This window comes from Lissotriton helveticus, chromosome 8 (assembly GCF_964261635.1).
Source record: "Lissotriton helveticus chromosome 8, aLisHel1.1, whole genome shotgun sequence".
NCBI classification, from domain to species: Eukaryota; Metazoa; Chordata; class Amphibia; order Caudata; family Salamandridae; genus Lissotriton; species Lissotriton helveticus.
In genome coordinates this window covers 603,746,435-603,758,745 of record NC_136069.1, presented here as the reverse complement: position 1 = coordinate 603,758,745, position 12,311 = coordinate 603,746,435, and the positions used below count along the sequence as shown (strand labels likewise).

Sequence of the window (12,311 nt, the reverse complement as noted above, 5' to 3'; positions counted from 1 at the left end):
GTAAGGCAAAAGTTTGTGAAAACTGTTACCTTGGAGTTTTAACTTGCTGGGCAACTCTCTGGTCCACAGCGACTGCCATAGGAGCCGTTTGTTGTGGGAAGAGGCTGCCTTTAACGCCGCATTTCGCCAGTAGCAGCGGCCATATTGGGTGGCTGGCTGTTGGCGTTCTAGTGATCCAGGCAGAGGGCATAAGAGGAGGCAGGGCGTGGGAACGCCACAGTGGGTGGCAGACACACCGGTATTCACAGCAGGTGACCTGAACTGTGTATTTCTCCCTTGAGCACCTAACTCTCCCCTACCTGAAGATATTAACATTCGTTTTTCTTTCCGTTTGTGAAAACTGTTACCTAGGGATTGTAACTTGCTGGGTAACTCTCCGGTCCACAGCGGCTGCCATAGGGGCCATTTGTTGTGGAGAGAGGCTGCCTTTAGCGCCCCATTTCGCCAGTAGCAGCGGCGATATTGGGGCGGCTGGCTGTTTGCATTCTAGTGATCCAGGCGGGGGGCGGGGGGCATAAGAGGAGGCAGGGCGCTGGAGCAAGCCCGTCTGCGCCCGTCCGTGCCTGAACGCTGCCGGCTGCCAGGAAGGACTGCTCGTTTGGCCCTGACAGGATGCCATTAATTAGATACTCGAGTAAGCAACGGCTGAGAATGGAACAGAGATGTAACAGGGGTTTGTTAGATGCCCTGGAAGGCCACTGCATGGGCTGTGGGTGGTAAGGCCAACTAATATCTCTCAGTCCCTCCAGCCACACAGAGTACAGGGACTGAACCAGTCAAGGAGGGGGAAACCCATGGCTTGTAACAAAGCACGGGCAGGCTCCTTTCGGGGGCTATATATTAATAGCAGGTCAATCTCTAAACATTCGGGGGAGCTATGGGACCTTCTGGAGGAGGTAAAACCAGACTTATGCATACTGACTGAAACCTGGCTCCCCAGCCACTCCACCCTGGTGCTAGCAATCGCCTTCCCCGAAGACTATATAGTGACAAGACTAGATAGGATAGCCAAGTGGGGAGGAGGGCTGGCAGTAGCAATTCGGGCCCCCAACACATCAAAGTACTAGAAACAGTCCTAACTTCATATATAGAGCTTATGGTGTTCCAGATAGAGTCTTTGAAAGGGTGGAGGGGAGCGGTAGTGTACCATCCCCCGGGAGAGAGTAAGCAATTGTTTTGCTCTACTCTGTTGGAAACACTCACCCCTTATATACTGAAAGCAGATCACTTTATGTTAACAGGAGATTTAACCATCATCTTGAAGATACTTTGAAGCCAGACTCCAAGTCCCTTTTGTCGGCAATGGAATCGCTGGGGCTTTTTCCCAGAGTAAGTGAGCCTACTCATGTCGGAGGCCACACATTGGATTCCATTTTCTCAACCGATCCTTTTCTCCTCATAAACTCACCCCAGGAGCTTACCTGGACCGACCAACGGGCTTTAAGATTCTCTTTCAGCCAGTCAGATGGTGTAACAAAGCCCCGAGTTAAGGAAGTTCTTCAAACATCGTGGAGGAAAGTCACGCTGGAAGCCTTTGACATGGCCTTTTCACCCCCTTTCCTGGAGGGGGAGCTAGACAGTAATAGGGCCTTGGAAAGATGGGAGGGAGAGGTCAGGAAGACCCTGGACAGCATCGCCCAGCTGAAAGTAACAAGAGTAAAAGGGAAACTGGCGCCAGTGCCTTGGTATTCGGAAGAGCTAAAAGCGGAGAGGGGTAGGTGCAGAGGCCTGGAAAGAAAGTGGAGAAAGGACCTTGACAATAAGTTAGCCTACGTTGGGGCACACAGAGCCTATTTAGGCCAATGTAAAATGGATAGAAGAGAACATCTGAATTGGCAGATAAGTGAGGCTAAGAACTCGTCACAGGAACTCTTCAAGATATTAAAAGAGTTCACTGACCCTATAGTAAGTAGGGCGGTGGCTCCTCACACCCAACAACTCTGTGATAATTTGGCCACACATTTTAGAGAAAAGATAGATAACATATATAACTCGCTGGGAGGAGGAGAGACCCCTAGTTTGCCTACTCCACAGACGAGAGATCCCTCACAACCTAAACTTTATTCATTTGCCACTATCACCATGGAGCAAGAAGAGGAGGCACTGGCAGCAACAAAGTCAGGATCAGAGTCAGACTGTGCTCCACCTTTTATAATGGCAGAGTTCGCCACGGTCTTAGCTACCTCACTCTCGTCAGTCTGTAATATCTCCCTGGACATAGCTACCTTCCTGAACAAGTGGAAGAGAGCCTCAATTAAACCTCTCCTAAAGAAATCGTCTGCAGACGTGGCAGAGATGAAAAATTATAGGCCGATATCTCTGCTGCCCTGTTGCTCGAAAGTCATGGAGAAGATGATCAATAAACAATTTACTGATTATCAAGAAATGCACCCGTTGCTGGACCCTGCCCAATCAGGCTTTCGTGCAGGTCACAGCATGGAGGCGGCCTTAATCGAAGTCACGGACAGCATTCGGATGTCCTTAGATAAAGGGACTCCCACCATGCTAATGCTTCTTGATCTCTCCGCGGCCTTCAACACCATATCACATAACATCCTGCTCTGCAGACTACAGGACATTGGTGTCGGAGGTCTAGCATTGGCTTGGCTCCAGAGCTTTCTGACGGAGAGATCACAGTATGTTAAGCTACACACATTTGTGTCACCAATCACCCAACTTGACAAGGGAGTACCTCAAGGATCCATCCTAAGCCCCAATCTGTTAAATATATATGTGGCCAGTTGCCCGCTCTCATAAGAGCGAACGGCTTTGACACCATCTCTTATGCAGATGACACGCAGGTAATTATTCCTTTTGATTCAGAACCTGCTGTCACAAGAGCCAAGTTCAGGACCTGCATGTTGAACATAGCGGAATGAATGGGGGACAATTTCCTCCAACTGAACGCCAATTAAATGGTCCTGTTCGGGAAGGCAGAGGAACTTTGGACACCAGACTGGTGGCCCACAGAGCTGGAGGAACCCCCTACCCCTACAAAGCAGGTTATGAATCTGGAAGTTCTGCTGGACAGCAAATTGTCATCCGAAAACCACATAAATTCACTTTCTGGCACCTGTTTCGGAATTTTGAAGATGCTGAGAAAAGTATTTCCTTGGATCCCCCTGGGTTTAAGAAAGGCCCTGATTCAGGCGCTTATTGTAAGTAGGCTGAACTACGGTAATGCCCTATTGGTCGGAGCCAAGGAAGAACTGTTCACCAGGCTCCAAGTGCTGCAAGACACTGCAGCAAGAATGGTCTTGATCATACCCAGACGCTGCCCCTCGCGACCCTTGCTCCAAGCTCTACATTGGCTGCCCATAAAAAAAAAGATCAGTCTTTAAACTCCTCACATTGGTGTTTAAGGCAACGCGAGACCTGGGGCCAGCTTACTTAAGGAAGAAGACGAGGTCTTATGTTCCCGGACGTCTCCTCAGGTCAAGTAATCAAAACCTATTAGTGCCTTGCAAAATTAATAAATCCAGAATGGGAGGGGGTGCATTTTCCTATCTGGCCCCCTTCAACTGGAACAGGTTGCCCGAAGAGATACACCATTGTACTTCTCTGGGACACTTCAAAAAAAGCCTAAAAACCTGGTTGTTTGAGGGGTTTGCATTTCTCCTGGTCTCTGTTTGTGTCATGCACAGGCGCTGTGAGATCCCCTCGGGGATGATACGATGCGCCATACAAATGTTAAATAAATAAATAAATTAATGTTTTAATTTAAACTTCAGAAAATTTATTTCTATTTAATTTAATGTATTTAAGTTGATTACAGATTTCTTTCAACATTACGGTATTAGTGCTATAGCATTTTTTTCTTCTAGATTTGAATTAAATATATAAAATTAATTCACATTAAAATTTACCATAAAAATATTTGTACTAGTTTTTGTTTTAGTTAAATAACCTTTTTTTACTTTCCCCTATACTTTAGCATACAGAGACTATATAATCGAAGAAGGTTAACTGATGGCAAATGATGGGAATAATTAAAAATCTTTATTAAGCCTTATAATATTTATTAACAAATATCTTTTATGTCAAATATTAGGGTACATTAATTTCATATATTTATTTTAAATATACAACAAAATAAATAGATGCTATAGCATTTTTAAATTCACTCTCGCTAATTTAAATATATTACGTTAAATAAAAATATTTGTCTGAAGTTTAAATTTAAAAAAATGAATTCCTACTTAAAGTTAAAACATATATTTTTATTATACATGAATAATTATTAAATGGGGTGCATACCTATGAGTGTGTGGCCCTGGACTTACTACTGTTTCTTTTTTGTCAGTAGTAACATTCACTCCTAAATTTGGCTTCATCACCTTTTTCAGTGGGTGGAGATGTGTAAGTCTACACTTTGAGTAACTTTACACTCATATTTTGTGATCAGTCTAAAGAAGTAAAATTACTCAATAGTATAACAGTAAATTACATGTGTTATCTACACAGAAGTGTAAGTTACCTTAGTGAATGGTAATCCTAAGTGAACTACCAACTCTGCAATATCATAATAGTTTTCAGTCAAGAGTCACCTTTAAACCTTGTTGCGCAACTGAAGATTTGATTCAGATTTGGAAAAATATGACCAAATACTGACCATGGAATAATTGAAATGTGTGTGTTTTTATTTTTTGCTCAAACCCTAGGAATATTGAAGCACTGATGATCTCAAAGTCTGAATGACTTGTATTAGCTGTCAGAGATATGTAGAGGTCCCTTAAAAGCCTGTATTTCCATAATTTGGTTTCCCCTAATAATAACACCAACATGAGTGTCTGACAGACTTTAATAATGATCTAATTTTTGCAGTATGGAACAGGGGAAATATGTTAATACACCTTTATTCCCTATCTGAGCTGCTGAAACCATAGTGGTGGGTGAATACGGTACACAGGAAAACCCAGCCATGTAGGATCGAGAATTTTTAGTAGGGAATTACCACATGATTTTAAAGGCCTGATTAAGATGTGCACCTAAGACCTATGAGTGAGATACATCTTTCATTCACACAGGTTGAGGATTTCTTTTGTCATTTTAGCACATCATCTACAAATGAAGAAGTATTGTTGTTTTCTGTATCCTACTGTAAAAATAACACCACAAGTGAGATGGGGAGTGGCAACGTAAAAAGTACCTCCTGGGGTCATGATAAAAATGTTTTAATGATTGTTTTCAACATAGGTTGCAATTACAGCTTACAAGTCAATGCAGGAAAAGCATATGAAAGTGAATGAAGATTATTGAGTTTTATTTATGTTTTACGCTCTGTGCAACAAAAAATACAAACCAGGAATGCTGTCTTTTTTTCTCAGAGGGAAACAGAAAGAAAAAGGGATATAGACTCACATGTACAGAAAGAAAGAAAAAAATCCTGGAAACCACTTTCTTGGTCTGACGCTTTCTCCAGAAATTACAACCGATCGACTGAAGCTACTGTAAGTTATTTCCATTTGTACATTTATAATAATGTTTTGTTCCTACGTTTTCAGATAGAATAAAAAAGATACCCATCTGTACTTTATTAATATTTCTGAAACTTTGAGTTCCTTGACCAAGTAGAGACAAAATGTGGCAGTGATACTGCGTTTATGAGGTTATTTAACACTTCGGTGGAAAACAAATTTGAACTTCTAAACACACTAGCTATTGCCTCTTCTCAGTTGATTGCAAGTAATTTCTAAAACTGGATTGTATTACCTCTTCCTCATATGTGATATTAAATCCCCTCTATGGGCCTGATTACGAGTTTGCATACCTGTGGTTGGTCCGCCCACCAGATTACAAGTATTTCTTGTGTCCAGCGGGCTTTTTATTTACGTTCCCACGGTGGTTCCTTAAAAATGGGCACTGCAATGGGAATTTCAAAAACAGTTTCTGCACGGCATGGACTGTGGTGCATGCACACAGGGGGGCAAATGTTGTGTCCCCTGCATGCTCCCCAGGGAGCAGAGGCACAAGGGGGCCCTTTAGGGCTGCCTTCGTTTCCTCCCCGCTATGGTTTTCATGGATAAGGAACCGCCATGAAAACCCTGGCAGAAAGGAAACTGGCAGTCTGTTTGGTGGGACCGTGCCAGTCCTGCCAAGTATACTGTGGCCTCCTGACCACCCTAACACCCCAGGGAATGGTGGTTCCCTTGTGGCTGTGGCAAGACTATGGCAGTCGGACCGTAATAGTCGCAATAATAGTAATAACTGTAATAGAGCAGTAGGAAGACTGCCACAGCCGCACCCCCATGATTGTTTATGAACATCCAGACTTGTAATAGAGCCCTTAATGTGTTGGAGATATATTTTCTCAAATGGCTACATCAACTGTGGAAGGCAAATCACTGCAAAATCAGTCAGACAAAAGAAAACAGGCTGCATCACCGCCACCAATTATGTCCAAGGTGCTGATACCACCAGAGCCATCCTTAAGGAAAATTCTGCGAGAGATTCATGCTACTCATACTAATATTGATGCTATAAACTAGGACCTTAAAATATTCAAAGGAATATAGCAGGCTTTTCAATAAAAGTGTCTGAAAATAAATGAGATTAAAACAGGAAAGCCATGATTGATCAGATGCTTCCAGTTATTGCCAAAGTTCAGCTTATGAAAAAATGCTTCCTCACTTAAAAAACTGGAACAGGCAATACAATTATTGTATTTTTAAGTTACTAGAAAATATAGAAATGGAAGATTGTAGACTGTACATAGAAAATGTACTGCCCGATTTACTCAATATAAAAGTTTTTGAGACGTTTGAAATTGATGAAATGTATCATATTCCATCATATCAGAAAGAGAATCAAGTCAAGTTGAGAAAAGTAATTTTCAAGTTAATCCATCATTACCATTCAGTCATGATATGGTACTTTTGTATCTTGTTTTGTGTATTCTCTCAGGTTTTCTTTATATTACGTGCCATTTGTCTTGCTTGTCTTCAGCTACCTTTTATTTTAGTTTGATCAAACGTCGGACAGATTATATTCCTTACTAAACCCCCACATCCTTATGTTGCCTTTAATGGAAAAACAAATAACCTTAAAATGATGTCTTTAAATGTCAAAGCTTGAAACATCCAGTTAAAAGAGTGAATATATTGTCATATCTGGTGAGGAATAAATATGAGGTTTGTCTACTTCAAGAGACCCACAAATGACAAAATAGCATCATATATGATTAAAGGTTAAATTGGTAATTTTGTCTATTCTCCCAAAGAGAATGGAGTTGCAAGCCTATTCCTGAAGAAACTTCAATCAAAAATCCTTGAGAATCATTCTGATACAGATGGAAGATATATTTATGTGAAAGTTAAACTTGATATGTTTATTTGCATCTATTTAATATATATGGTCCCATAGCGGATGATCCTATATTCTGGAGCGATATTACTACAGAAATTGTGAGGTTTGGTAATGTTCCACTTATTGCTGCTGGAGATTTTACTTCGTTATGTGACCCATTACTTGATAGACTCTCTTCTACCAAATTTGAGCCTCCCAAAGATGACACTTGTTTTATTGCCTTGTTTAAGAATACAACATACATTGACCAGTCGGGCCACATTTTCAAGACATTTATGTGCCTAATTTCTGATTCACAAATTGGGCATAATGATATCTCTGACCAGATATGATTTCTATCTTTTTAAAATTACATGATTCTTCATGCTTTCATTCTAGACAGAGAAAGAATGTTGATATTGTTCTGAATGATGACAACAAAGAAAAGATCTTGCATGCTGTAGGTCAATATTTTACTTGTAATACAGAAAATAAAACTTTAACTATAACTCATTAGGATGCTTTTAATGTGTGTATTTGATGAACAACTATCTCTATAAAGGCACATGAAAATAAATTGGTGCATGCTAAAATTTCTGACCTAGAAAAATAGATAGACAAACATGGGAGTCTTTTGTTTCTCCTAACAATAATATGTATTGATTGAAGTTACAGAATCTTTGTGATGAATAGCATGTGTTACTTACAAAAATACCTGATGTTTAATGATAAGGAACCATTTTATTTTACTAACACTAGACCAGGAAAAACTACTTGCTCTTAATTGCCTGTGCATCAAACAAGATAAAACTCAAATATATGTAGCCAAGAAAGCAGATGGAAAACTACTGGTTAATATTAAGGATACGTGCACTTGATGTAGAAAAAGCATTTGACAACACCAATTGGCATTTCTTTCTTATTATTTCAGACTATAGGCTGTTTTCATTGTGGTCCTAAAATTATTAAAAATATGTTCACTCTCTATGATCAACTCTTTGCTAAACTTTGTATACATGGTAGTTCCTCGTAATCCTTTAATCTGTTCAGAGGAACAAGAAAAGGCTGTTCTCTATACCCACCCCTCTTTATATTAGCCATAGAACCTACATTTTGTTAGCACTGAAATTCCATCGAAAACAAAGGCATATATATTGAAAATATTGCACTGAGAACGTGGCTTATGTATATGATGTTCTTTGGTTTATAAGTGAAGCAGATTGTTCTATTCCAAATATTTAGCAAAGTCATATGGTAATGATTCAGGCTATACCTTCAATACCAACAAAACCAGATTTGTTCCTTCAAATATCTACAATGCACATGATATGATGTTTAACACTGATATAAAGTGGTGCAAAGATAAAGTTAAATATCTAACAATTTTATTTCCCGGTTCTAAGAGTATGATGAAGGTATACTGTGACTATATTTTATTTAAAATTCAAGGGGAAATAGATAAATGGTCCTATTTACATTTCATTTGTGGGGGAAAGCTGAATCTATTCAAATGTTTATTGCTCCGCCAATACTTTATGTATTATCCACCTTTCCTTTATAGTTTTCATTACCATTTTACAAAAAAATAGACAAAATGTTATCTAACTTTATTTGGTGGACGCCCACGAAAATACACTTTTATTGTTTTTCAGAAACAATTTTGTAATTTGCTTTTGAAAAAAACCGAAAAGTAATTACCCCACACACTTGGAGGTTTCTCTTTTCAGCCTTTTACTGCCAGGTTAACTAAGAGTAAAAAAAGGAAATTGCAATGTTCTCCTAAAATAGGGAGGGCCGATGAGGGTTTGGCGGACAGAGAACTACATTGAATTTGTGATGGAGTACCCTCTCTGCCAAACTCTAAATCGAGCCCTTCGGTCCTAAATTTTCTCTTAAATGGATTCTAAATTGATAGAATAAGATTAAAACTTTCTCTCCACCAACCCTATTAGCTGACGTCAATACTTGTCAACTTATCACATCTTCTTCAATACTTAAAGTCACTAAAATAGGATTTCTTGAAGTATATTTGATCTTTTTCTTAGGTATTACCTGTTATGAAAATATATTTAATGATATAATTCCTCTCACATTCTGTTATAATATGCTTACCCTGGCCATGCTTCTGATCTTCCCCAGCCAAGGGCCTCTGACTCCCATAAATTAATAAGGTCACTGAAAATACAGTGGGAGCAGCCAAACTCTTTTAAAGGGTTTGTATTACAATGTAGATGATGCTCACACCATCTTCGTAGTATCTGTGATTAACTCATGCAGTCCAGGTTTTTTCCTTTGCATCCTAGTGCTGATGGCCTTTTTCATCTCAATACATTTTGGGACCATAATTTGTGTCATTAAGGACAGTGGTAAAAAAGATAGTGTAACTGAAAAGGGAGAGCAAATAAGTAGGATAACCTTGGGAAAGGGAAGGTTTGAATATTCCATAAAAGGTCATTTAACTACCATCTTCAGTGCTTTAAAAAAGATGAAACTAATTGCAAATATTATAAAATGTTTTGTTTGTACCTTCAACTTTATATAATACTTTCTTTAGACTTTCTAAATTTACAGGGCTCCTAACCATGCCTCAGTTGAAGGCTTTTTTAACACATTTCCAGTTCAGTAGTACTTGACTCGTCATAGACGTTGTGGCTTTCATAGTCAAAATCTCATCTCCAGAAAACTATTGAAGTGTTTATGTGTATTCTATCACACATTGCTTGCTATCAAATTTCACTCTACATCTCAGCATTAAAAACATTATTCTGATGCATTCTTTCGGAAATTGCTAACCATATGCAAGACCCATTATAAACACAAAATTCACCTTGCCAACACTGTAGGTACAACAGGGCTCAAATTCAGTCTGTCACTACCGCTAATTAGATGGTTTTTTTGTAAGGTACTTGAATTGGCACAGCCAGCGTCTGCATCAGCTCTAATGATATACCAAAGAGATCATCAAACATCAGTGACTAAAGTCGAAAAATCTCCAAGTTAGTGCATGGCTGCAGACAACAGAGCTTAAACACTTTTTCGAGGTAATGAATGTGCTGAAGATGCAAAAAAGAAACACACAGACCCTTTCTGTGCTGGTGTAGCACTGACAACATGATCATGATATGTCCTTATGTTTTTCCGCAAGGATATGTGCTTTGATAAAAGAGTAGCTAAACATTTGCGGTGCAAAAGCTTCATTTCTGTTCATCAAGAGTTTAGTAGGGGCAACAAAATAAAAGCCATTAGTATTTTACAAATTTTTAAATTCCAATTGAATGCTGTAGTATGTGCCAAACTGAGCCATTCGTGTGTTTTCAATTAATGTGATTAAGTATTGTAGAGAATACATTTACTCTTTTGAATTGTCTTAACTCGTATGCTCACAATGATCAAAATTCCACGTATTTAAAGTATTTATGAAAAAGCCACTTTTAATAGCAGACATTGAATAACCCACTCTAAATTCATTTCTATTTTGCAGTCCCCAAAAGCCCCTACCTTCCCTGACATGGAAGCTGTTCCTCTCTTGCTCAACAGTGTGAAGTCGGAGCCGCCAGAGGACTTGCTGTCAACTGACCATTTCCAAACACAAACTGAGCCAGTGGACTTATCAATTAATAAAGCCAGGACGTCGCCTATAGCAGCATCTTCATCACCCATTTCCTTAACAATATCAGCCTCCTCTCCTTCTTCTACTTCATCTGTCTCTTCCTTGTCTAGTCGTCCAACTTCTTCCCCAACAGTGATAACATCTGTGTCGTCAGCATCCTCTGTACCGACAGTATTAACGCCAGGACCCCTAGTGGCTTCTGCACATGGTGTTGGCGGTCAACAATTTTTCCACATCATCCATCCAGTACAACCGCCAAGCCCTATGAACTTGCAGTCTAACAAACTGAATAATGTGCACCGCATTCCAGTTGTGGTGCAATCTGTGCCAGTTGTCTACACCGCTGTAAGATCTCCAGGAAGTATGAATTCTACGATAGTGGTACCACTTTTGGAAGGCGCGCGGAATCACCTAAAAGGTAAGAAGAAGGAAGTGTATTTTAACATTTTGTTTATTGAAAGTTTGATTGTTTATCCCAGTTATATTTGTTTATCCAAGTTGTATTCCTTTCACACGCATCACGTGGTTGCACATTTGTGTCATATTCTCTAAGTTCAAGACGTCAAAATATAATATAGGCATTGTGAATAATTGCAATAATTAGGATTAACGCTACATCTGGTAGTATGTTTTCACCCTGTCCAACTATGTGCCAAAAGAGGTGAAATTATTATCAATCCTGTAATCCCTCTAAATCACTTATATTCGCAAAATCAACTAAATAAACAAAATACCGAATATGTCACAATTAAAAGAAGAAACCATAAAAATTGGTATTACAGTAATTTATCACTTACATCTAGGGCATAGTATTCCAATATTTCTGCTTTGTGAAAGTTTCTCTAATTTTCATATTATCCATCAGTGTGTCATCCAGTTAACATTTCAATATTTGTTGAGTGTCAGGAAACAAGCCCCACAAATTCATGAAATCGTTTTCAACATTTTTCAGTTTGTAAATTAATGATTCATCCCAGGTCCTTCTTGATGCTCTGGCCAGGTTAGCCTGGAAGTGATACAAAAGGGGATGATGGATGGATTAAACCTAGATCAGTTGACTGGGGGTGAGTGTTTGATTTGTTCAAACGCTCCGTCCATCATCCCCTTTTGTATCGCTTTGGAAGTGTCTATCAACATATCATAAGGAACTCAGCACACAGTTCAGAAAGACTAGACGCTAACCCACTGCCAAGATTCTTACCTCTGGGAATGGAATATCCAGTAGCGACTCAGAAGAGGATACTCACTACAGAAATAAATAGCCATTAGAAGAATACAACAAGCTCTACCAGGTTAATCTCCATCTGAACATAGCTAATGTATGGCACACATCAGCTGCCGTGGGTTAGGAAGAGAGGCAAAAGACCAGGACAAATCACTAGAAATCACTAAGCACAGATGACGCGCCACATACTTT

General features: G+C 39.5%; 1 protein-coding gene across 1 annotated transcript in view; it reads left to right on the top strand.

The window, feature by feature from the left end:
• KLF12 (KLF transcription factor 12) overlaps positions 1 to 12,311 on the top strand; it is a 1,139,352-nt gene that overhangs the window by 796,515 nt on the left and 330,526 nt on the right. The window contains exons 5-6 of the mRNA XM_078657427.1: positions 5,328 to 5,450; positions 10,766 to 11,312. Of these exons, the coding sequence (XP_078513553.1) occupies positions 5,328 to 5,450; positions 10,766 to 11,312 (670 nt within the window). The remainder of the gene's footprint in view (positions 1 to 5,327; positions 5,451 to 10,765; positions 11,313 to 12,311) is intronic.